General features: G+C 33.1%; 1 protein-coding gene across 9 annotated transcripts in view; it reads right to left on the bottom strand.

The window, feature by feature from the left end:
* Window positions 1-27,705, bottom strand: part of LOC106104251 (protein trachealess) — a 144,144-nt gene that overhangs the window by 6,776 nt on the left and 109,663 nt on the right. For all 9 annotated transcript variants that reach the window (XM_013284236.1, XM_013284237.1, XM_013284235.1 and 6 more), the window contains 7 exons: window positions 25,827-26,065; window positions 13,816-13,892; window positions 10,756-10,845; window positions 7,424-7,592; window positions 3,527-3,651; window positions 592-785; window positions 44-153 (listed from right to left, as the gene is read on the bottom strand). In XM_013284236.1, the coding sequence (XP_013139690.1) occupies window positions 44-153; window positions 592-785; window positions 3,527-3,651; window positions 7,424-7,592; window positions 10,756-10,845; window positions 13,816-13,892; window positions 25,827-26,065 (1,004 nt within the window). The remainder of the gene's footprint in view (window positions 1-43; window positions 154-591; window positions 786-3,526; window positions 3,652-7,423; window positions 7,593-10,755; window positions 10,846-13,815; window positions 13,893-25,826; window positions 26,066-27,705) is intronic.

Raw genomic sequence — 27,705 nt, 5'->3', positions numbered from 1 at the left:
AAATAAACGAAATGCTTATCGTAGAATAAATACTACAACTTACAATCTACATGGCATTTTCTTAATTTGTTAGCGTCTTCACCGTGGCAGAGCGCGTAAAGATTTTTCCCCGTCAGTTCCTCGGCGGTGTAGCCCAGCAGCTCTGATACCCTGCTGAGAATGAAACAAAAATTGTAATTGAATTTATCGTAAGTAAAAGAAAAATAACATTAGATAAATGACTCTACATGACTATTGATGACATTGGAGAGATTGATAAAAGTTTAAATGCTGAATAAAAAAAAAACTTTATTGGTTTCGAATGAAGTGATACTTGTATTGGGTCTGTTGAATATTGGTGATGGTAACATAACAATAAAGTCGAAACCTAAGAAAATCCAAAAGAAATATCTACCAGAATCTGTTATGGTAATCACCTTCTATAATGATAAGTCTATACTCTATCATCTATACTTCTTATTTTATCTTATTAATTTGGAAATTTGGATTTTTGTATGTACTAACATAACTCAAAAATTACTAGACCGATTTCTCTCACCATAAAAAAGCTAAGTTATCGGTAAGTAAACTAGTAATTGATAATTGTATTACCTGGGTTCACAATGTGCTATTCGGAAGTCGAAGTTAATCCTCGTCACGAACATATCTGATTCCAGTCTTATCTCGTGTACTGAGGGCGGTGGTAGAGCAATAGCTAGGGCGACCATGCCCAGCAGCGCTGGTGGAGACTTGCGGCTGTGGGAGAACGTGTACTGCGGCCGTAGACGACATAGCATGAGCACCACCTGGAAAAAAAAGAAAGATCTTTAAAATATAAAGCATTAGACCTATTATTCTTTAAATGGTGGCCCTCTGGGGTCAATAGAAGATCCTGTGATGATGTACTAAGGTTGGAAATAAAATAAGGAGTTCACAAATTAAAAAATTAAAGTAATAGGGATTCAACGAGTGAAGTTTGAGACATTACTCTGTGTCCTACACGATCTGTGGTGGCGAAGGCCGGCAACGCATCTGCGGTACCTCTAACATCGTCAGATCAATTATTTAAGGCAATTCTATGCTCTGTTTGTCGCTTCTCCTATTAACACTGATATAAAAGATTTTTTTTTTTCACTCGAAATATCAGTTCTTTACCAATCCGATAATAATAACGAAGTAACAGCTCGTGCCGAGAACCCTGAGAGAGCCTTCGAGCTTAGTTACTCATAAACGAGGTTTAGGCTAAGCGCCATCTGCACTGGGCCATCGCAAGCTCGGTGAATCTGTAAATGCCTCTTCGATGTAAACAGTGGCCATTCAGTCACAAAAAAATCAGTTTACTCTCTTCATTGATAACTCTCACAATATTTTCCCTGTTTATTAGTAAGTACTTTTATGAACAAAAAGATTTTATACTACAGGTTAAAAAAATCTACGACAATCGGTTATTATTGGTGAGGAGGCACGTGCTCTCAAACTTTAAAGCACTAAAGCTTGATCAAAACTTTTAGAACATAAATTACTTTAATAGTACATGTTCAACGTTAATTCCGAAAAGCACGTACTGAAAATTCAGGTAACAAACTCGAGGACCACTGAATTTGGGCAATAAAATACTTGCCCGCGGCGTTGCTTGTGTTCGGTAAGTAATTAATGTTACTAATTGTACAAGTCGAAATTCAAGCAATTAAGATATAGATAAAGCGAATTACGACTTCATAGGAAAATCCGTTTCACTGATTTATTTGAATTAAAATTAAATGCTAATGTTATTGTAATATCCGTATATTAAACAACACTAACGTAATTGGTATATGGTTTCCATACAGATTTCAAATTAGTTTTTTACAATACCATTTTAAAATACTTCGCTTTATTCTAATATAGTATTTTGTTTTAATTAACATTATTTTTAACTTATAAATAATATACATGTCTTAGAAAATGTATTATTTAATTTACAAGAGTACATACGTAAATATAATTTTAATCGTACATCCATACTACCTCTATGTCATCATCATCCACTTGCCCTTATCCCTTACGGAGGGTCGGCACAGTATGTGCTGCTCTTCCATACATCTCTATCAGCCGTCATATCTGAATCCACTCCTTTCTTAAGCATATCCTCTTTCACACAATCCATCCATACTTTCTTCGGTCTTCCTCTTCCTTTGTACCACCTCTATATCTATACTATTATGATAAAGAGGAATGTATTTGTATTTTTATATTTTTGTATTATATATATTGAGATAACACAGAAACTACTGGACTGATTTTAAAAAAAATTCTTTCACCTTTAGAAAGGTAATTTGTATGTGAGTAACATGCATATATTTTTTATTTGCACGCGGCCGAAGTCGCCAACAAGAGGAAAGATTTGTATTTTTGTATGTATTCGATTCACGTAAAAACTACTGGGCCGATATCAAAAATTCTTTCGCCATTAGAATAGTAATTTATCTGTGAGTAACATAGGCTATATTTTTTAATCTCACGTGGACGAAGTCACAAGCTACAGCTATTTAAATATAAATCACATATGAAAAAAGTAATAACAATAAATGTAACAAATCAATATATAAATTCACTTCACAACATAAAAATGTCCACAAACGTTTATGAAATAAAAGCTAAATTTTCACCCCGGAAACAATCTATTAAGAACAATTTTACGCACCTACTAAGACATTTTCATGTTGAGATATGATCACATTTTATGTTGTAGCACCGAGTTAAGGCAAAAATTATGGGCCATAGAGATTGCCTTGGGGCACCCCGCGTTGCAATAACTCGCCCATGATATTTGTGATCTTCCCAGGATAAAACCTCAATTATTTATTCGCAAGTTACTCCCGATATCTCTATTACATCGCGAAATAATGAATTAACTAGCACTTTGTTACTTGTAGTACTGATAATATGAATGAAAACAAAAAAGTCTTTGCCTATTACAATCATATTTACTTATTCGCTTAAAAAATCTTAATTTGCGAAAACAATCGTATTTTCTAATTTCCTTAGTACATAATTTGAGGCAGGTGTTTTTACACGATTATTTCGGTAAATTTTATGTATTAAAACACAAACATGGAGTAAAATGCTAGAAATTTCTGTGACAGATAATTTCAATCTTTCTGCATTTGATACCCACCCGCCAATTCCCACTCTCTGTGTTTCTGGTAGATTCGCCTTCCTGGTTTCTTGCAACCTATATATGAAAATTCAAGGTCCATTTAAATCTCAGTCTAAAATCTAGATAAGAAATAAAATGTCCACAAATTTCCAAACTCTTACATTGCAAGTGTATGAGTATGTAATATTTTCCCAGATCTAGAAATCCTATATCATCTAAACGCGTTTATTTTAACTGTACAGTACGACTGTTCAGTTTGTACTGAAGCTGTGTAGCCGGCTTTAAGTAGATTACGAAAAATACATTTTAGATATCATAAATTCATATCTGTACTATAAAGGTCCATATTCGTTAGACTTCAAATCAAAAGCGTGAATCTGCAGTAGGATAAAATATTGGTATCCTTACCCTGTATCCAGAGGACTTGAAATGGCAGCCGCGTTTAGTGAGCGTGCTCTTCATCCGGACGCAGAAGGCTCTATCCATGCCTCGGAATAACACCCCACTTGCAGCCAGAGTCATTTGTGCTGACACTGTGAACAATAAGAAACATATGACAACAGAATTAAAAATGAACAAATCCGAAAGTCATAAAAAGCATAAATCATTTATTTAGTTGACAATCGTGCACAGAATGAACAATTCGAAGTAAATCAATCATTGTTGAGAACTTTATATTGGAAATGACTAGGTAATTTAGATTGAAAGAGTAAATTTGATTGCTCGTGTATTTTCAAAACATTTTTTGCATCCTTATGTTTTGTTATAAATTATTCTTTAAGTGACATGAGTTTCGTCAGTCGATATTCTCGAGAGCGCGCAGGTAATGATGAAGGGGCAAGTAGTAAAATAACTTTTTTTTTCTAAAGAAAATAATAATATGTGGTACAGTATTTTAATGAACAACTTACAAATCTCTTTTGAGTTATTTATGTGTCTAGGCATTGTAGGCACTTTAGTATTTTGATTTAATTTTTACAATTTTTGAGTCCTTCCCTCTCTGGCTACACCCATGACCCATGACAAGAGTATATTTAATTTAAATGTAAAATTAAATGGCTGTTTAAAATCTAATCGCAACAAAATTCCTTTCACGCAAGAGTAAAAAAGCGAGTAATCATTTCAAATTAAACTATGAAGAAGTGATTGATTGGTCGAGTGAGCAGGTAATTAAAAGATTCATGGGCCCAGCGTTAGGTACCAAAAGATCAACATCACGGCTTAATTGATTTTTATTTAGCTACGTAATACTGGGAAAAATCATTGAAACTTAAACTTTTGAAGTACCTTTAATTCATCAATAAACTTTCAACTTAAGTATTACTCATAGTCGTTAACTGACGGATATCCTATAGTCTAAATAAGTATAGCTGTCCGTCCAACTTTAAAACCTCTAAGTGACCTTCAGTTTTATTTTTGAAGGTGACATTGAATTCTGCAGTATAACTTTTATTTTGAAGCCGAAATCGAATGACGCTTGTAGATTTATTTATTGCCACTGTCATGTTCACGTACACTTTAATAAATTAACCGATTTAATGAGTAATGAAACAATGGAGTCATTTAAAAAGACAAAATGTTTTTATATACATGATTTTATTGCAGACATTTTTTTATATAATTCTTTTTTACATTAACGATAATATCATCATAGACGAAAAATAGTTACTAAGACAGTGTCTTGGTGTGATTTCTTGAATTAAATTTATTGATATTTATTTAAGTAATTTAAAGACTGAGACAGTGTTTGAAAGAAAATTGGAATTCTGTACTCCAAGTTGTCAGGGAAAGATGTGTACAATGGACTACAACAGATTCCTTAATCGAATAGATGATGACAAAGGTTTGCTCCACAAAAATGTGCAGTTTAACAAACAAAGAGCATGTATTAATGCGAATAAAATTTGTCTACTGATTTTCAAGATATTTGCAAAAAATTAAAAAATAAATAGCAAACTTTAGAGGCCTCTAGCGCCCAAACGAAGTAACTTTGGGTAAAGATAAGCTAGGTCAAATGTCATATTTTCGGCCAAGGAATCTGTGGTAGTCCATTGTTCACGTTTTTCCTAAACACCCTGTATATTGTTTTTGCTTAGTCTGTACTTTAAGCTTAGGGTTGAGAACCGCTGACTTTAAAATCAACTAACATAATCACACGGACCTCAATCATTTTATGGTACGTAATATGCGGTTGTCCGCGCGCCTCTGTTCTGAAGTCCCTTTAACCACGCCAGTCAGATTACAATGACCTGCTGTCACATCGATTCCTGATTGATTTTTTACTCCATCTAACATTTTTTTTCAACATATCACGGACGTAAATTGAATTCAAGGTCTTGATTGTAACTGACATCCGTTACGAGAAAAAAAGTCATATAAAGATTGTATGGAGAGTTAGAAATGTGTTTGTTTATGTCACAAAAAAGTGAATTAAAAAGTGATCATTTCTAAAAGGTTAACTTCAGTTTAATATTTTTAAAATAAATGATAGTAGTCTTAAGAGTTTGATCCTTTGAGGTTATGTTTTTAGATTTTATACGTTTCCATACGTTTTAAATGTTGTTAAAGGCAATGAAGGAAAATTGGACTTTTTAATTTACTCAAATTGTGTTAATACAGATAAAAGACAAAAGGTATACACGGTTTATTATAATAACAAAATGTCAAGGAAAGTTCTAGAACAAAAGCGTAAGTGAACAACTCAAGTTTCTCTTAGAATATTATGAAATAATTCCGGTTTGAAAAGAAATGCATCAAATATCTGGGTCAAACAACCGCATGTAGAAAATAACATTCAAGTTTTTTATAGACCAACTTGGATTACACTTTAACTTATAAAAACATCAGATTCAATAAACCAAGATCTAACTTTGGCAATGTACGAATAAATAAAGAATTAAAAAAATATCAAATATTTTTAACACATCTATAGTAATATTATAAAGAGGAAAGTTTTGTATTTTTTTGTGTTGAAATAACTCAAAAACTACTGGGGCGATATCAAAAATTCTTTCACCATTAAAAAGCTATGTTATTAGTGATTAACATTGGTTATACTTTATTATTATTTTTTAATATCACGCGAATAAAGTCGCGAGTAGCTAGTAATCAATAAAAAGGAAATCAAATTTACCTCACGAAATAAAATCTCCAGAAAAATGACGTCCAAATTCTGTTGCCATTCCGTGATAAGAACTGTTAAAGTACTTTTAAATTTACCGTCATTTCAAATTACTTTTTGTCAATCACAAAGTTTTAATGGGACCAGCATGATTTCTGATGTAATAACACCTTACAATTCGACTCCCTTAAGTCCATCTGTTGAGAATTGGCCAGAGAATGGCGCCCAAGTTTCAATAAACTTAATCTGATTCCTAGAGCGATGTGAAATATTAATCAATAGTATAAAAGTATGCTGTGACTCCCCATTGACCGTTTCATAAAGTAAAATACGCCGTGAAGTCACTATAATCTAATTTAAATTTGGTATACTATTACAGGCCTCATTCAACGATTCGTTGTACCAAGGTTTGGGATCGATATTGTCGCTGATAAAAATAGAAACTGAACTGGAAATGAGGAAACTTTAATTGAATTTATAACAATTTTTTTTGTTGTTTTTCAACTTTCATTTGAAATGTACGGTTTGTTTTGTTTTCTTTTTTAGAAGTGGCATTCAGAACGCGTAACGGTTAATGCTTAACTTCGACTTATGGAATCTTTTATCCAGTAAATAAAGATATCTTCTTCATTTCTTTTCTATCTTTTATCTTTTCCACAGCTATTTTATTCATGGTCTTAAAACCGTTACTTGAGCATTCTTCGTAATCATTTTGGAGTTCTAATAAAAGTTCCTTTAATCTTAAGAGATTTACAGTTACAGTAAGATTCTATAAGTAATCAAGCAAAACAATCTTTGAAGGAATAAATTGCATACATAAATGAGACTTGAATACATTTAAATTAACAGTACAGGGAAAATGTAATTGTTGTGGGTCAACAAACGATTGATATATCTAACCTTGTTGGGACAAAGTATTTACGATGGCTGGGTGCATATTTTATTCATTGACATTTTGCTTTCTTTTGAAATCGTATTGTTTTAACGAAACAGATAAGAACTGAAGAATTAAAATAGCAAAAACATAATTACATTTATTTTTATCCAAGATGATCAAAGATATTCTCATTGGTCCACTTTAAACTACAATTCTCAGTTGCTAGTGATCGAGGATCAGAATTTTGGTCTAGATATATTGAGGTAAATCTCTTTTATTTTATTTTGAAGTGTCATATAACACTTACCATCAGGATTGTTGGTACCATGTTGACTTCCCTCCTCGCTGCCTGAGGCTGGACTATTCAGGCCGGCCCCGCCGCCCCTGCCGGCCAGGGATAGACCGAGCTGCTCCGCGATCTCCGCATGGTCGCTTTGGTGAACGTAATCAAATATGCTGCTACCAGTCATCTCTACCTGGAAAAGATAGATCATGTTAGAAATAATAATTCTATTAACAAGAACTAAGTAAACGGATGAATGAATTATAAGTGTTGTCAGACCACCATAACCTGTCAACAAAGTTTTATAACAGAGTAATGTAATACCACTTCCAAAATAAAATTTTCAACCACGGAAATGTTCCTATAGTCAACAAACTAACAAATCATAACAATCTTAGTAACATGCATGCTATATCCATCCTTAGTAGAATACAATAATGATCAGAGTTGCTTGATATTTTGGACGGTCAATGCTGCGGAGGCCTAGTGTAATTAAGCTGGGCCGTCACGTACTCAGTCATCGTTATGAATGAACGGGCTGTTATCAGACATCGCATAGCAGGTGGCTTCATAGAAATACCAATAAAACTCGGTTGCGACGAGGAAACCAAGAGAACAATGGAAGAAGCTATTGCGACAACTGCGATTGATTTTCTTATAAATCTGAATTCTTTGAAAACGGATTCCATATTTAATTTTGTTATTACGAACATCAATTGAAGCAATACGGTTAGAGAAACCAAGCCCTTTATAGCAATATAAATGATGATTTAATAAAATGCCTTCACTATCGTAAGCAACACTAGATAACTATTAAGATATTATGACGTCATAAATTAGTACATACATATACGTGTGTAGTAAGTAGTATCGGTCTAACGACTTGGAATTTCCGTTGTGTTTATTTCAGGCGTCTACGATATAGTTACAATTTCTGATCAAGGCTGAAATTTTCGATCGATTTTCAATTTGTTGCCAGGCGACTTTCACGTTGAACCTTTCACGGTATGCAAATGTAGCTTTAAATAAATTTATCAAATATAATTGTGGGACCTTATTAAAGATTCAATGCGCGCGTATCCGCAGCGGCGAAGCGCATGTGAATGTCTACAAACAATGGTGAAGTTATGGTGGTCGCTTCTGGGAAAGATGGTATGGATTTTATGGTGTTTACCGATTCGCCGATTGATGGCTCACAAATTTTAAGATGTTGGCAGTTGATTTGATATTACCTCATGTATGTTAAGCGGCGTCATTGATCATGTCCACTTTATTTATGCTTCGACAAGACTGTCTTTAGTGTGAAAATGATAATTTTCTCGATTGTTAATGAATTTGGGCTCTTGAGGTCCCAAGTGCGACTAGCGTTAATTCTAACTGTGCTTTTTGTTATAATCAAAACTATAGACTTTTGTGAGAGTTAAGTTTGAAATGTATTGAAATCAATCAAATCTGAAAACTGACAAAAGCTTTGAATAAACCAGTTAAGAAAATGTTATTTAATTATTTCTACATCAGTTCCAAGAAAGTTCGTAGCGATAAATAATTTTGTCGAGAAAGCAAAAACATGTCAGTATAAAAAAGTAAGGTAGGAATTTTCCGAGAAAATATGATTCCTTTTGTCGACATCAGACTGGCTCCGAAAAAATTGCCAGTAAGAGAATTTAATATAGGAGCGTTTCGAGGCTCGCTTATAAGAAAGTTGTATCTTAGGTTATTTACCAGGAAGTTTATATGTATTTTATGCTCACTCACACTGACGTATTAGACTTATGAGACTTCATGTGTTAGGTGTTTAGATTTTGGTGTGTGTGTGTTTGGGGGAGTGTGGGTTATGTCCGTATTAGGATGAGGATCACGCGCGCGCCTTGCCCGAGACGTGACTCGCATATCGCATCGTCCCTTTCCCCCTGTGTCCTGTCTCGCTTGCACCACCCTCCAGCCATGTTGGATTTGAGTTTTCCAGTTTTCGGATCTTTTCCCGGCTCCCTTTAATTTCGTAATGTTTAATTTCGTTTACATGTGTTTTTTCTGTCTTCGCTGTTTTCAGCTTATAAAATACTGGAGTTTAAAACTGAGGCTTTAAATTTTTTTAACGTATATTCACACTAAGCAACCCTAGACAGACGGACCTTCAATTTCGAATTGTGAAAGTTCGCTGTATTTTCATAAAAAAAAAAATTAATAGCACTAAAAATGTTTTATTATTTTCACATTTTTTGTTAACATCAAATAGGGGAATAATTTATGGACATAACAGCGTCAATAAAAATACCATAAAGTAGAAATAAAATGATGAAGAAGAATTTGAAATGACGATAGACAATATCGAGGTATTCTTTAAATAGATATCTACAATGCACAATAACTGATTTAAAACAAAAGTATGCGATATGTAATCACTATTAAATTCAAATGAACCAACGAAGTGATTGTTCCAATCTGGCAAAATGAAGACTTATTGATCAAAGAAGTTAGTAAACAGACAATTGATTAAGCTTGAATTACATAATATGGGCCCCACAATTCTTGTAAATTGTCAGGTAACAATCAAACGTAAAAAATATCTTATGGAAACATCAGATTTTGGTGCTCTATTTGACAGTGACGTCACTTTTAAGCTATCTGAGCCTCTATCAGCCAGTGGTGGGACAGACCCAATAAAATTAAACCAATAATTTTTAGCAAAATTTTACTGCTTCACTTAAAGTCTCATTAATGAGCAATTAACTATGAAAATTACCACTTTAAGGGAACACTTTCCATATATTCATTATGTAACATGAATGGTCACTCTACCTTCTTACGTAAAACACGTTGACACAAAACATTTACAAGACCCTTTCCAGCCCATTTTATAAGCGTCTACCCACGTAACAGACATAATGCGACACGTGTAGCTTTATCTACGATCACACCATTACACCGGATGTCTATCCAGCGCCGAAAATTTCTGATTAAATCGTATAATGCCATGTGAAACTTCGAGCGTGCTTCAATGGACTGCACTCTGCTTAGATTTTACGCCTACAAAATGTAGGCGTTTAGTTAACTGTGATACAGTTTTACAAGATTATGTTGATATTTGAAACGGAGTCAAATGGTTCGTAGTCTCTACCTATCCTTCTGGGTTACGAGTGTGAGTTATGTTGTTGCATTCTATTTGTATTCCTTATGATACTAACATTACGAGTATAAACAAGCAGTATAAACATGCATTGCTTGGAAATTTTATATGATTGTAAGTTTCGGAATACAAGGCTAAACTAATATTAACTTACGAGGCATGTGGTCTATAACAATTATGTCCTGCACTATAAGAGTAGAGGTAACATTATTAAAAATGTTGTACTTACTTGTGATAATCCTAAATATATTGAGACAGTTTCAGATATGTACAGAAATCTCCCGTCCGCTGCCACTGAGAGCGCGAACCCGTCGAGAGACTGTGGACAAAAAATAGAAGTTAAGAAAGAAAACAAGAAATATAACAGTTGAATGAAGAAGTCAGCAAGATAGATGAAGTTTAAATCATGTATGTGAAAGGTTATGGTGTGTCTGATCGGTGAGTCGTCTTTTTAACCGACTTCGTAAAATACGGAGATTCTCAATTCGTCTGTATGTTTTTTATTAACTCTTTTAACGATTAAAAAGAAAATGTCTATCAAATCGTTGTTATTTTGTGTGAATTCTCTTAACCTATTCCTTCATGAACATTATCTTGATAACAACTTTAGTAAGAAATTACTTATGAAAAACAGTTAAAATCAAATCACGAGATGACATCAAAATGAATACAGATGTTTGAAGTTCAAGATCAATGGGGCGTCAGGTAATAGTCGTGAAATTAAAAAAAAGAATAATCCATTGAGCAAAAACTGTGCTTACGATTTAGTTCTTTTCATGTCTGATAGGGTTGGCAGATTAATAAAATTAAAAGTATAATTTTTAACAATTATTATTTAATGTAAAAATCATTATTAAAACGCTAAAAGCCTAATGGCTAGGGGGTATGGATTTCCAATCACATGGTCGAGGGTTCGAATCCCGCCATTCGACTTTTGTCGTAAACTATATCCTTGCACAAACCTAGCGCTTAGTTGAAATGGTGACAGAAATATTAGTAAATTAGCAAAAAATTTACTACTATTTTTTGTTTTATATATAATTTTGTTACGGTGTATGGTATGTAAGTAAAGTACTACTCGTTTAATTTTTAAATTTCAACATTCGGGTAAAAACTTTTTTGCATAACATACTATTGCAGTATACAATGTAATTAAAATTATTTGAATTAACTTTAAGGATTGTTGGACGCTTTCTCCATCTGCTAGTACGTTTTTATTCTACGTTAAACTTCGGTAATTTTTATAATGTTTTCTGCTGACGTTACTTGTAGCGGAAAACTAATAGCTTCATATCCCGCGTCAATTTTCTACCGACAGTAAAAAGTTACACAAACAAAACAATTCAATCACGAATGTACCTATTATTACTAGAAGTGGCATGTAAAATTAGTTTTATGATGATTTTAAAATTTGTTTTATAGATTGATTTTCACAATAATTCATTATAAACATATCCCAATATGACGTGTTATGGTTTTGAGATTTATTTGACATCGTTGTTTTAAAGTATGAAGGTTTTTATAAACACTTATTAATCGTTAGTTTTCCCAAACAAAAGTTAGCCCAAACATTCGTAAAAACAATATCATCGTTCTTTTTGTAGAGATAGTAATATGGAGGAAGGATCCTCAGAACGTAGTGCCACATCTAGTGAATTACATCCATGTATAATTCATTTTCGTTGCAATAAGAAATATAAACTCGGTCACAAGAGAGTAAAATAAAAACCAGTTTGCGATGTTTTTTTACTTTTTGTTATCGTCAAATGAAAATATGTTTTACAAAATTTAAGATGTTTAATCTACGAAATTATTACTAAGAAAATAAAAGGTTATTACAATCTAAGTAAGAGCACATACATAATGGCAATTACATACATATACACCTTTTACATTTAAAATAAAAAAAGCTACCTAGTAAAAATAATATGTACACCCATTAATTACCGAATCAAAGTGCGAAATTCTACAGGATAAATTTAGCTGCAAATGAGGTCAGTAAGTGTTGTAAATAACGTTTATTTTTTAGTACAGTTGTAGTACATAATTCGTAATACAAGAGTTCCCACAGCTATCGACGTCGGCATCAGTCTCGACAGTTTTTATCAAACCAACATAAACACATTATTCGCACACAGCGACCTTTTGTAGCGTTCCTTCATGCGCGTCCTTATTTTTTCCATCAAAACGTACAACTTGTCCCGTAAATACAATCGCCTAAATTTGATGAGATCAGAAAAACTATACACACAATAAGAGCGGGAATCACGTACTGAGGTATTTTCACGCCACAGAATAGAAAACCACGGCGGCCACAGTAATACAAAGACTGAGAATCGATTGCACAAAATGATAATTTACGTGATCGAATGGTATAATCGATTTTTTAGTATTCAACCGCCATTTAGGTTAACGCTGATGCTTGCGAAGTCGATTTGTCCTTGAACATCAGATTTTACAATGAAAAAAAAAACTAATTTAATAGCTTTTGATGTAACAATGACTCTACTAACTCTTTGTTGTACACTGGAATAGATTTCATTTTACAATGGTGCGTTAAATTACTATTCAAGTTAACCAGTGAAATAACTTAGTCGTAACTTACTTATCGATGGAGAAACAGCTTGAATCGTCGATGATATCAATGATTTATTAAAACCTCACGATACATATTCGAATACCTTACTTTAATTAAGTAGAGAACTTAGTTATAAAAGTAGCATAACATTTAGACAATATCATTCGGGATTCCAAAACTTGATTTTAATATACACGAATATCAACAAACCTATTTTTATTTGATTCTTCAACAATATCTTATTATCCGCAAGGCTATAGACAAGTTTTGTGACGCAAAAATAAATTGACTCGTTCAATAACTAACATTTCAATTGCAATGTAATTCGGACAACCCTTTTACAACTCTGTACAACGCATTCGATTAAATTCCGTTATGAAATTCGAGTGAAACCGATAAAAAAAATATTAAATTGATATTTCGCAAGCGCTTTAGTGTGTCGGTCTATTGTATGCATACTATTGAGTTGATAAAAAGCATGAAGTTAGTTTATTGGGCAACGGCAAAGTCAAGTTCGTTTGTGCTTTGTGATGCTTGGTGACGAAAGTAAACAAAATTTTTAATTAGTCATGAAAAGACATATATCTTACAATATAATCTATTAAAAAGGACAAATATGAACCCACGTAATCGAATAACAGTGCCCTTAACCATTATGCTATTGAAACTTCAAGGTTGATGGATTAATGTTTGATGTAACATTCAACTGACCTGGAGTATGTGAGTGCCTTGATGCTGCTCAAACAATTCCAAGGCCATACCCGCAGACGTCCGCCTGTTCTGTGCACCTGAAACAAGAAACATTTTACAATTAAATAGCCATAATATCTATACTAATATTGTAAAGAGGAAAGATTTGTATTTATTGTAATAATTCAAAAACTACTAGGCCGATTTCAATTCTTGCACCATTAGAAAGCTACGTTATCGGTATATAACATAGGCGTGGACGAAGTCGCAACAAACAGCTTGTATCTTATAAAGGAGAAATTTTAAGTACAGTATTTAACTAATTATAATAAGCTCTTACAACTATAAAAAAAATGATCTATAGAACTATAGAGCAATATCTAAAGAAGATCCAAGTTTATATTGAAACTATTTGAGGTTATCTTATTATAGATAGAGCTGAAGACATAACATTCTTGCAAAATCTCTGTAATATGAAAAACAGAAGTTGATAATGAGAGTTAAATTAATAAAATAATTGATATCTAGCTATATTTTGTTGTCTACGTTCCTTTCTTAGTAAACCTTCTGTGACATCCTTATAATAAAACCAAAACAATAGTCCTTTCTTGTAAACAGAGGACAAAGAGAAGCGTCCTGTCGTAAAGCAGTCAGGAGTGCCGAGGTAACCTGACTCTGCGCGATAACATCGCCACGGTCTGACACGGTAGCTGCTTTATTGAGACGAGCCTCTTCGGTTAAAATGATGTTTTCATTAACCAATGTTTATGAGAATTGTGATTTTATAATCTTTATTGGTTAGTAATCTACACTTCCTCAGAGACAGTACCTGATTTAGTCTACACGCGCCCTGGGCTGGATTTGTACAGCGCTCCATTTTTCTATGCTTTGTAACAGTCCTATTTGAGACATTATAATTGTAGACATTGGCGCCCCCTTTTGTCAAGCGCCCAGGGCGATAGCCCAACAACGCCCTACCCTATCGCCTGCTACTTATTAATGACTAAATAAGTTAGTAAACGTAATGAATTAAGTAGTCATTAAAAATTATAATTTAAGCGAAAGTGACTGCGAAATGTGAACTAATGACCATTCCAGCAAGAAGTCGTCAAGATTCGTGACCGGGGTGTCGTGACGTCGGTGCGGACGGACAAACGCACAGACAAGCACGACTACAACTCCGCGGCCTCGCCTTCATACCCTCACGAACTTACGTAAGTGTTATAACGAATGTTTTTCGTGTTACGAATGGTATCACGTTTCAATACAGATTTGGACATTTGCTAACTGGGTCAGTTTTGTTTTTGGTTACTTACGGCCGACTGAAACAACATAAAAAATCTAACAGCATCTTAATTGATAAGACCACGCTTAAACTCTGGATTATTTTAAATTTTGACGTCTGTCAGATTGTAAGGGACGAAGCAATGATACGAATTTGATTGCAACGCGAAATTACAATTTAGGAACATATGTAAAAAACGTTATCGTTTATGTTTTTTTTTTAATATCTTGCAATAGGTAAGTAAGTAATAGTAATTTATATCTCAACATCAGATATCTAGATTGTAATTTCAAGTCCAGAATCCTAGATTTATTCTAAACAGCTCATTAGTCATCACAGTAGTAGCAACATCCACGTCCCATTTGTCTCCGGATTATAACAAATATGGCCACCTGACACGAACTCCATGTCGGCATCTTCAAAGCGTTATGTTCTATGTTTTATTGAATTAAAACGTAATAAAGAACACGGCGGTACTATCGCGAGATCGCGTAGCATAAATATGGTCCGCAGCCTAAATCTGCCATGTGAACATTTTTATCAGTGTAAAATTTCAGGACAGATGTAGACGGTGAACTGATAAGAATGTACATTGCATTTTAAACCTTGTTACGTATGCGTTATGGCTGTTATTGTTTGGCTTTTGACTATGATTTTTGCAAGCAATGTATGTTGTTGCAGTGACAGGTCAAATGGCATTTTTGTTCAAACAAACTCAATGAACTTTAACCAGTAAAGGTTTTAAAATATCATTCCCAGTTTATGCATGGAACTACAATAATTTTTAAATTATGCGTTATCGTCTTTATTTAATGAAACTTTTCATAAGTAAATATTAATATAAATTATCTATATTTTCTGGTAATAAAGTGTACAAGCATATTCCTCATTGTAAGTAACTCATTTGTACATTGTCTGTATTTGTAATTTTACTGCAACATAACTCAAATCAACAACTCTTTAGTCCCTAATATTAAATAGCTAGAGATTTTAGTTTCAAAAGTCGTTATGTTTAAATTTACTTTTATAAGTAGAAACAAACTGCGATCAAAGCATTTATTTCTTTCCATCGACCCTAAGTTGGGAACAAATTTTTATGACGGCGACTAAGACTCGGTATAATTTTGTCATTACCGTCTGCAGTGTGGCATTACCCTTAAGTCGTCATTATGACGATAATTTAGAAAGGCGTTATGAAGTTAATAAAGATATTAATAGATGTTTCCAGAAGCCAATGTTTTAAATTGTTAAAATAACATTTATTTTACTTTAATACTTTAAGATAATAAAAGTTTGAGAAAATAAAAGCTATGATAATTTATTACTAAAGACAAAAGTGGATTTTAGAAAATAATCCGTTAAATGCACGATTTTTTTTTTTCAGAAAAATTTTATCTATGTCCGTACCGTACATTGCATGTATGTATTATTTAGCTCTTTAATAATAAAAAAACGAATGCTAAACTACATTTAAATTTGTTCCATATACTTCCCCTATCAATACATTTAGAAACCACGGCGTCAATGTTGACTAATCAAACATCTTCGGCTGTATTTTGGCAGAAAAAGCAATAATTTGCGGGTATTTGCCCTTTCCGACAAGCGGACACTCTGCCAACATGGGGGTCGATATTTTCACAAGGCGAAATTAAATAAAACTCACCAACTCCTAATAGGAGGGTCGGCAGAAACTTGACCGGTTACGACTTAAATAAGTGTCGAAACAGTTTGATATCTTTTTATAAGATTGTCTATTAGAAGTTACTTTAATGCGATATTATTTTATTGTACATATATGGATGAATGGCAAGATTTTACTTGGTCTAAAATTATTGAAAATAATTTTGATATTTGACCCAATACGATTTAAATTACCTAACAGAATAACGATAGGTGCGCCTAAAATATCGTTCTTAACAACGAAATTTATTGCACTTTATTATCCAACAATAAACATATTCGTTTGAACTGTACAAAATAGTTTTACCATTCCAATTGGATTTCTTCCAAACGGCGTAGTCTTCCCTCAAAAATAATACAAGTTGCAAGCGTTGATTACCAACCCCCGGGGGCAGCACTTGACCGGAACCCGCCGACTCTAATGAAGAATTACCGCCCTTTGTGGCCGAGCCTCTCCTCACGAGAGCCATCGATTCATCGACTAGTTTAACTGAGACCAATAACAAAGAAAAGGATGCTTTTATTTTAAAAGAACGCAGTTAATTTATTGTTACATTTAATTTTATATGTACTGATTATGATCTGACGGATTGCAAAGCACCTATATGTGATTATTTAGTTTATAACTTTTTAAATTAATAAACTATCAGCCTAATTACTAAAACGACATTTAAATATGTAACAACGTCTTAGATGACAAGTTCACGTAGAACTCCAAATTCCATTAAAATTCTAACAACGCGAAGTGTTTAAGTTTCGTCATATCATTATTCTGCCCTTAGTCTTCTTCAATTGAATTAAAAAAAAAACTATTTCGAGAATTTCGGAAAGTAATAAATATTGGTAATTTTGGTTTTGAAAAATCCTCACTTTTGTAAAATCCTAAGTATTAAAATAGTGAAAATCACATACAGTGAACAGTAATGAATCGTAACTAACCAATTACACGGGCTGATAACCCTTCAACCGCCGACGCGGGGTCGATCCGGCCGAACGGGGATCGATCGATTGCTGAATAAAAATAGCTACAAAATCCCGGAAAACGATGCTGCATTCGGGACACGTACTGTCAATATACAATGGCGCAGGGTGATGATTGTGATGCACCGAACGCGGGGACGCACTGAAATGACGCTTACAAGCTCTATATTGAAAATAAAACTATCCACTTTATGAAAAGAACTCCTTTTATAACAAAGATTACTCATAACTGACCAAGTTTAGTGTTTATAATATTTACTAGTTAATAAACAATATGATACACCTAAGTTATTATCATAAAGAGTAAGATTTTTCTTTCCATTTACTTTAAAAGCTGACTTTTAGTCATAAAATTGACGTAATTTATCTATAAAAATCTATAAGTTCAGAAATAATAATATGAGAAAATGTCAGCGAAGACAAAATTGACAAGAAAAAAGTAAGAAAAAGGATCGGTAGCCATTTCTCGTGTATTTGGGCTTAACCCGTGTTGTCGCCGGCTACGGACGCATTTTCCCTTTATTTATTGTTATTTTTCTATTTCGCCGGCAGATGTGCCATTGCATGATTTACGGTGGGCAAGTATTAAGGAAGGTACGAGAATTATAACTCATGTTCCATTTGGTCAAGGAATAACCTTTTCTATGTCCGCATTTATAGTGTTACGAACACAATAAATAACTAGTTAAAAGCTAAGCAAAAGGGTACATGGATTTTTGAAACGTTAGTGTGATTTGAGATTATAGAAACAGAAACCTTACTAATATTATAAATGCGAAAGTTTACCTGGTTTGACGTTTGCTAAAGTTTACCGCCTAAACGGATCGGATCTCGATGAAATTTGGCTTAGATGTAGAGATAAGTTTGGAAGAACACATAGTCAATAAAAATACTTTTGGTATTTTTATTCTGCATTGACGGAGCCACGGGTAAAGGGTAAATAAAAGAGAACACAACCTCTCATTATTAACGTAAACTCAGTTGATCTAAGTGTTAAGACGTCTACGGTTCGCAAATATAAAATAAACAGCGCCATGTTTTTAATTTTGCGTTGAAATCCAACTTCTTATTTAAAATTTCCTCTTAAATAAATGTAGAATTGTTGGTGAACATTCGTATTACGTAGTCTTATGTCATGCAGCAATCATGCCTAAAAAACAGTTAACGTGAAATATAACTGTACTCTTTTTGCATGGAAAATCCACGTTTCGTGAATTTGACAACCTATTTAATTTCATCCGAGCAAGGTTAACAAGAGTCAGTCGCTTCGCAGAAACCTATTGTTAGCATTTTTCAATCTGCACTGACAATAGTTTTAAAGCACAAGTTTGTCGAAATTATAACAAACAAAAAATGGCAAATCATTAAGCGTAAGAAATTTTGCACAATTACTTATTGCCTTAATTTATTTGACGTGGTTTATAACTTAATATTTTCTTTATAATATCATAATATTTTATTCTGTTTTTTTCTCAAAAATAAAACCAAATTATTGAATAATGCAAGTGTATTAAAGAGACATCTTCCTGTCTTGATTACGAAATATGCAGTTTTTTTAAACTCGTGTATATTTCAAAACACGTCTTTCTTCTGCGAGCACCGGCGCCCTAATGCTATAAATCAACCGTGCTGCCACCAAACGGCAATATGGGGAACGAAACATGTGTTTACCCCGGAGTTAATTTGTCGAATTTATCTCCTTGTCTCCTGTTATTGTATTGAGAAATATTGCGTTCCTCTGACTTATGCGGTTACATTTCTGAACGCATGTATCAATGGAGAAATAAAACTTTCACGAGATAATTTACTTTTCTGATTACCTTTTGGTGAATAAAAGTGAAATAGAAGATTACCTTAACAGATTAATTACAAAAATTTAAAAATTTTACAATAAATTTTTATTAAATATGACGAATATAGTAAGTTAAAATTAATGTTACTAATCCTACTAACATTATAAATGCGAAGGTTTAGATGGATGGATGTTTGTTAGAGCTTGTAGTCGAAACGGCTGAATGGATCTGTACGAAATTTGGCATAGATGTAGAGGATAGTCTGGAAGAACACATAGACTACTTTCTTTTGTTTTTATTAATTCCACGCGAACGGTATCGCGGGCGAACTCTAGTTTGAAATATATGTTATGTCAATTTAACTTCAATAAAAGCTTGTCAATTATTACACTACGTGACGCATTGAACACTAATTTGATATAACCTGACAATTATGTTAATATGATTGCATTACATTTATATTAAACCCCAGTTTAATTTAAAAAAAAAACAATTGCACTGATAAGCAGATGTTTATCTCGACTTAATAAGGAAATAAGTGTATATTGTTGTTGATATAGACATTTGCATCTTATTGTCGCCTATCCATTATGTTATAGATTGTTTTTTTTTGTATTTATAGATTGTTGTTAATAAATATGTTATTTTTACAACGACATACTAATATAAAAGCGAATAGATGGATGGATGTTTGTTAGAGTTTGTAGAAATTTGGCATAGATGTAGAGTATAGTCTGGAAGAACACATGGGCTTACTTACTTTTGAATCCACACGGACGGTGCCGAGAGCAAAAACTGCTAGCTCGTATATTAAAGATTATTAAATGAAGCAGAAGATTGAATACAATGTAGATAAGTAAATACAATATTGAACATAACAGACAATAAGTTTGTTTTCCACATATCGATAGACACAATGTTTTATTATTTTACTCAGCATTAGATCTTGATATATGTCTATATAATTAAGATGAATGTACATTTAATAGTTATCAATAAGAATCTAAGTAAATTATACATTTGTTCAAGGATTAATGTATTTTAATGAGTTGTATTTTACTTAAGAAATTTTCCATTTGGGTTTATGAAAACTTGTCATGGACATATTATGCGACGAAATGATGGGGACATAAACCAGAAAGTGCTGAGATTGAATGTGGATGGCTACAAAGAAAGAGGAAGACCGAAGAAAGTATGGATGGATTGTGTGAAGGAAGATATGCTTAAGAAAGGAGTGGATTCAGATATGACGGCTGATAGAGATGTATGGAAGAGCAGCAAATACTGTGCCGACCCTCCATAAGGGATAAGGGCAAGTGGATGATGATGGTTTATGAAAACTTGTCGTATGGTGTATCCACTAAGAGTGAGAGACTATTCTTAAAATAGTAAAGAATCAATTTAATTTTTAAAGCCAGTATTTAATTTTATTAAATTAAACGTCAATAGCCTAATAGTATGGAGTACGGAATACCAATCTTGTGGTCGAGGGTTCGAATCGCATTCGACTGTTGTCGTGAACCATATCCTAGCACAAGCCTAGAGCTTAGTTGAAATGGTTAAAGAAAGTATTAGTAAATTATTCACAAAGTACAAGCTTTCACATGTAACTTCGTCTACGCGGAAAAAAAAACTAAGCATCCTCTGTTCTAGATTTTTCTAAATTTATTCGAAGTACGTATTAACAAATACCCATATCTCCAACCAAAATTTCGCATTGACCATTTTATGCGACTGAAGTTGATGTATAACAGTTTTTAAATAATTTAATGTGAACTCCCACATTTATTTTAGGAAAATTAAATAGAGTTTTTCCTCTTTGTTTTAATTTATTTTATACATACGGTATTTAATTGTAAACGTACATACTAATAACAGTAAAATAGCAAAGCCGCGAACATCAATTAAACATCCTGACGAAATTGTCAAACGAACCCCAACACAATTTAAATAAAGCAAGCGAGTCACGTTCACCAAATAAGCAGCACTAACAAGCGGCATATCGCTTGCACTGATTGATAATTGATTAGATTAAAAATTTTGGCCCAATTCGTCCGCCATTGTCCCCGCGGTATCCGAGCCCCGCCCTTGTTACTTAATTAAACTTTTTAATAGCAGTCTCTTTTACAATTTAGATGTTAACAGTTGTATTATTTGATAATCCTGTTATACTTTCGTTGAATACAGTTTATTTTTAGTAGTAAGATATTTCTTCATGGAGTTACTGTGTATATTAAATTGTACTTTATTCGATAGTCCTGAAGGTTGCTTTTAATTGTTTTTCTTCTTATTTTAAAATCATGAATAACTTTTAAGTTACAGGAATAACTGTTCGTACCTTGCATTATTTTCCTGTTTAAAGCGCACATCTTTGACTGAACTATCGCACAACTGTTGTGCGATTGTCGATTATTTCGCTACAACTATTTAGTTGCACAACTAAAAATCGAGTAGTGTGCACCTCCATAGAAGGTCAGAGGAATCAAAGCGCGACTAAACAGTTGTGCGATAGTTTAGTCAAAGATTTGCGCTTGCTCTTAGAAGACATTTAAGATCTGCAATAAAAGTTTCGATATGTTTTTGCCAACAACAATTTTAAATCACATTCTCGAAGTCTGTTAACTAGATGAGTTTAAGTTTATTACAATACAAAGTACATTGCTCTCATATTGTACTCGACTATCAATCTCAAAGGGGACGTTTACGATATCGATGGGTATTTTCAAATCCTCTAAACAAAGTCTTTATAGCGTACGTGAGTGCGTTTGAAAGTTCAGAATTTACCTCCGTTTCGCAACCAGATGTCGCTGCTCCCCACTTGTTTGTTTTATTATTGTCAATTTTATTTGAATGTTAAAATATAGCTCAAGCAGAAATAGCAGTTGTAGCTTTTAAGTTAAACGATGTACTCTTTTGTAGGAATTTATTATGCTGATAATAAAATCATCATCGTTTTGCAAAATTTATTATATGAATTTTTTTAGGTTAGATTCTTAAAACTTTCAATGCTGCAGACTTTATTTAGGGTAAACATTAAAAAAATATATACAAAAATGATGTTTACATTGATCATATTTTAACATAAAATTTTGCTTTAAAAATAAAGTTTCATTTACTTTTTTACTGAAATAAAAAACAGTTAAGCTTTTTTTAATATGTCTAGCTGCTATACAAAGTAGAGTTATAATAAAAAGCTCATAAAATACAGCGAAATACAGAAATGTATTTTAATGTGTATAGGTAAGGAGAGCTTTAAATCGAGTTAAAATGACGGCGTACGTAGTGATTCGCCCCGTGGTCGCATTAGCCGCATTAGGGGTTGAAATTGGATTTGTTCGCGGGACGTTTTATTGGTACACTTGTTACGCATTTACTCACCGAGTGTGTGTTAAAAAAGCTCCTTTGTCAAGCACACGTACGCTAGAATATTCCGTATTTATTTTTGCGCGAATGATTTATTTTTGTAGTAGATTTGCGGGAAAATATTTTATGCTAAAGCTATGAAGGCATTTTATTTTTAAATTTATATCTTATCTTTGTAAATTAATATGCAGATTTATTATAAGTAAGATGTAGGTTGGAATGTTTATTATAAAATACAGCAATAACGTCTTATTAAGCCATAGTTTCTGCGATAATAGCTTGTTTGTTAGTAAAAGCGTTTAAATATTATCTACATAATTAAATATTTAATAAAATATACTTTATTCACTTTATTTATTTTATTTAAATCATGTAAGATTAATTACACATATTTAAAATATATACAATTAACAACAAGAAAAAGAAAAGATGTATTGTAAACACTACTTCTAATTAAAACACTTAAATTTAATTTAAAGGACTTTTAACTTTAGAATTTAACATTTAAGTCAATTTCCCGAACTTACCTAACACGCTACTTATCCACGAAAAAGTTAACCTCCTGTTAAACAAACAGGAGGTTAACTTTTTCAATTTCATTGTCAACTGACAAAACAGGAAAAAAACATGTATAGACCTTTATTAATACTCGAAACGCATACCAAAACTATGTGAACTCAAACATACACGCGTGAGTCATGTTGACTGAAACTCTATTTCCCTATCGATAATGCTTATTTCACACGTGGACAGAACATTAGAGCAGTAGAAGTGCAGTACATGTATTATTTCAAAGCATACCAATCTGGAATCTAAAAATAATAAAAAGATGTTTTTTTTTAATTTTTAATGTCACGCAGACCAAGTCGCGAGCAACAGCTGGTCTATACTATTATTATAAAGAGGAAAGATTTGTTTTCTATTATGTATTTGATTCACGTAAAAACTACTGGGACGGTTCTAATAATTCGTTCACCATTAGTAAGGTAATTTATCTGTGAGTAACATCGGTTTTATTTTTTATTATTTTTTAATTTCACGCAGACGAAGTCGCTAGCAACAGCTAGTATGTAACAATACGAGTGTAAGGTCAGTAGAGTTCTATGGTATTTATGTCAAACATTAGCAGTACTGTTCTGTCCTACTGCTCTACGCTGCCCTCGTGGCATACACGCATAAGGTAATTTATTTATTTGAAGCGATGTGGTGAATCAGTCCCTAAGGTTCATTTATTTGCGCGCACGCCTCGCTTGTCAATGTTTGTGATTTGCCCCACGGCAACAAACTATTTTTTTATCCATAAATACATTTTGATACTAAAATACTTATTTTTTTCTTTAATAGTCTTATTAGTTGTTATGGATGTCTTTTGTTTTATCGAAAATTTTGCAGTACTTCAATATGGATGTGCTAAAAATCAACAATATTCATAATTGTTAATTTCGTTCAAAAAAATATGCAAATTAAATGATAAACCATTTTCGATGTTAAGTTTTATATCTGCATTTCTTATTAATGTATGTTAAAATGGACAAATGAACATAGTATTATGGAGCATGTAAAATAATCGTAACTAGATTTCGAGCTTCTACAAACAAAAAACAAGTGGCCTGTGTTTTTCAAGAGCTCTATGCTTATGCCAAATTTCGTCAAGATCCGATTGTTTATGCTACAAAATCTATCAAACATATTTCTAAACTTTCGCATTTATAATATTACTAAGATTACTTTATCCACTAACTTTGAGGAACAACATTACATGTTGTCTATTTTCATAGTACCAGTTATATCTATACAAACTTGTGTCGCCTGTATAAGGGTACGCGGTAACTCTGTTAGTGTCGACAATGACTTGACGAAGGCAAATCAGATTTGGGAACCCTCCCGGTTATTTTAAACCTACTCAGTCATTTTGCATAGTTTTAGAGGGGCCGTTTGTGGGCATTTCTGTAAACTAATTCTACTATTGTTGGAATTAAATTTCATTAAATGTAACCCACAATAAAATTGGACTGTAGATATAAAATTAATTCTAAAAAAAATCTTACTGCTGTTTATACCAGTTTAAACTTATTTACGTGTAGTATTTGGTTTAGAAAGTTTAATTAGATTAATTTTTAGAATATCACTAACACTGAAAGAGAACAATGATTTTGCGGGTATCTATACTATTATAATAAAGCGTAAACATACACTTCTTTGTTGCCTAAGATGTCAGCAATTACAGCATATTTTTGAATAATTCTTTTTTTTTTTAAAAAGCCCTACACCTACGTCACGCTTTAGGCTATCTATTTTCACGCCATTAAACTTAGGGGGTAAATATTTTGGATAAAAACGCTAATGTGGGAAAGAGACCATAAGTTGCTGCCAACATCAAAGAAGCAAGATTGCCAAGGTTTGTCATGTCATGTCATTTGACCTTTGCTATTGATAATTTGACAAAAGTAAACAATAATATAAAGTTTTCATAAGTTCATGTGGATGAAGCCGCATGGGAACAGCTAGTGTTTTAATATGAGTACCTACTTTAACAATATTTTGACCTTAAAGAGTCAAAAAACTGCACCAATTTTGACGTATAAGATCTCATTGCATTCATAATCTTATTGCGACCAAATACTGAAACGACATTTTAATATGTAAAGTATCTTGAATGGTAAAGCCACGTTTAAACTCCAAAAACCGTTAAAATTTGTTAGATTGTAGATTTCATTATTCAGTATTCGGCCATAAGTGTAACTTATATCTAGAGGCGGTTTATTTTTTAATTACTTACTAATGGCCGGTTTCCCAGTTACATTTAACTGTTCGTTAATGTTGTTGGTTCGATAACAATGAAATGCGTTTCCGATCGTAACTAGAGTTTAAGTCCATTGAAGCTTTACATTTAGGTGGTTTATTTTAATTTAGCTACTAATAGTACGTACCTTTAAGGGCTTTACTGGTGGGCGGAGGGTCGCGACTCCACGGCGGGTCTCCGTGTCCTGAGAAGTCACGTAACTTGAGGTAGCTGATGGTAAGCCTGATGATGGAGGCCTTGTCCAGCTGGCTAGTGATAGCAGCCGGTAGTGGCAGCATTTTCGCCAGCTCGTAAAACTCATAGTTCTCCTTGCCTCGCCTCGACCGCGCTGCATCTCGACTCTTCTCTTTTCTAAGCTCGAGGATGCTGTAAACGAAGTATCAGGTTAGATTATCTGCTAATAAATTTCTGTAGGCGTCTAATGGTCATAAGAAATATCACCTTGACTTTTTGATACCTTATTCTAAATTTGGGACTTTTAACTTTTAATTATTTTGACATCTTAAAATAATCTATTGTTAACTATAATAATTTCTTCTGTATGTGTCCGTTGTCTTTGACTTTATCAGGCATCTGTAGCTTAGTGCCACTTGACTTTTGCATTTCGTAATTTTTTTATTCTTATAAGATAAGTACAAACATACCAATTGACGTCTTATTGGCGAAGTTAATTATGACTTCTAAATACTATTCTATTAAGACTAGTACAAACGCCCAGTTTCGATTTGAGAACATCGAATCGGTCATTGTTATGGGATTTACCTCTCTACTTTAATACGAATTAAAAGGAACGGAGTAAGCTTTTAGGAATCATTTTATTGGTTTTGAAGTCTTGGTATAAACTGATGTATCCTTGAAGTATTAAGACGAATGGGTGTGTACACCCTGCCACAACGCCACACCCACGCCACGCCCGCGGGCGGAGTCGCTAATGAACCCGCTGTTTTATCGACTGTACTTATAGCGTTTTATTTAAAACTGGCTTTTGGTCATTTACATTTCAAACTATTTGATGTCGCTTACAAAACGATGTGTTAGAGCGAGACAGGAGTTGCTGTATTTGGCCGAGCTATTTTTTTAGTCGTTAGTTAATTTGTTTGATTTGGTCATTTATAAGCAAGGTTTATTTGTTAAGGATTTTAAACGAACGTGACAGGCTTAGATTATTGACGTTTATGTATTTTATTGCATCAAATTAACTTTACAAATCCACTGTTAGATACATAAACTTAAGTTAGCTTTTTGTAAAAAAAATGTATATATTTATGTTAATTTTCATTATAGAATAAAATAGCTAATTTATTAATTTAAAAATAATTGAGACAACAAATATTTTGGCAATGAAATCCCAGTGTTAAATTTTCCAAGCATATACAAGTACGTAAACTAAATTAAGACCCGTGTCTACACGGTAGAATAAAGGTTGAGGTTTTATATAATTGTGCTCTGTCAACACGAAAACCACTAACATTGAAGGTTGATAATAAAACTCTTTCCTCCATTAGTTGGGTTAGAGGCAGGGTGCTTCGCTGGCTAACATTCGATAGCTTGGTTTACGATCGCCCTCGATTACTGGCCCCCGAGAGTGCTTACTTTATTGTCACCTGAGTAAGGTAGTTGGAATGGACCCGAGACATCTAGTGACAGTAAAATCTTTGCAAGACAAAGCAGAATTTGTACTGCTTTTAATGGAATAGCTGGGATTACAGTGATGACAGTATCAAATGCCAGTAAATCGTTTCTAAACAACTCTATCAATTGGAGATCTTTGTTTTTAATAGTTAAAGTCTGAAACTAATAACGAAGACTAGGCTAGTTTTAATCTTACTAAGTTGTAAGTGCGAAAGTTTACGGCAAAATGTTTGTGACATCATCAGATCAGCTTTACATATCTCGCTCAAATTTGGCATAGATGTTGAATGTAGTCTAGAAAAAGACTTATTGCGTTTTTGTTTTAATTCCGCTTGTATGAATTTCGGGCTACAGCCGCGATTCCATACATACAC

The sequence above is a fragment of the Papilio polytes genome, unplaced genomic scaffold (genome assembly GCF_000836215.1).
Source record: "Papilio polytes unplaced genomic scaffold, Ppol_1.0 DF823691.1, whole genome shotgun sequence".
In the NCBI taxonomy this organism is placed as follows: domain Eukaryota; kingdom Metazoa; phylum Arthropoda; class Insecta; order Lepidoptera; family Papilionidae; genus Papilio; species Papilio polytes.
Note: the sequence above shows the minus strand (reverse complement) of the source record. Positions and strands in the feature narration are given on the sequence as shown.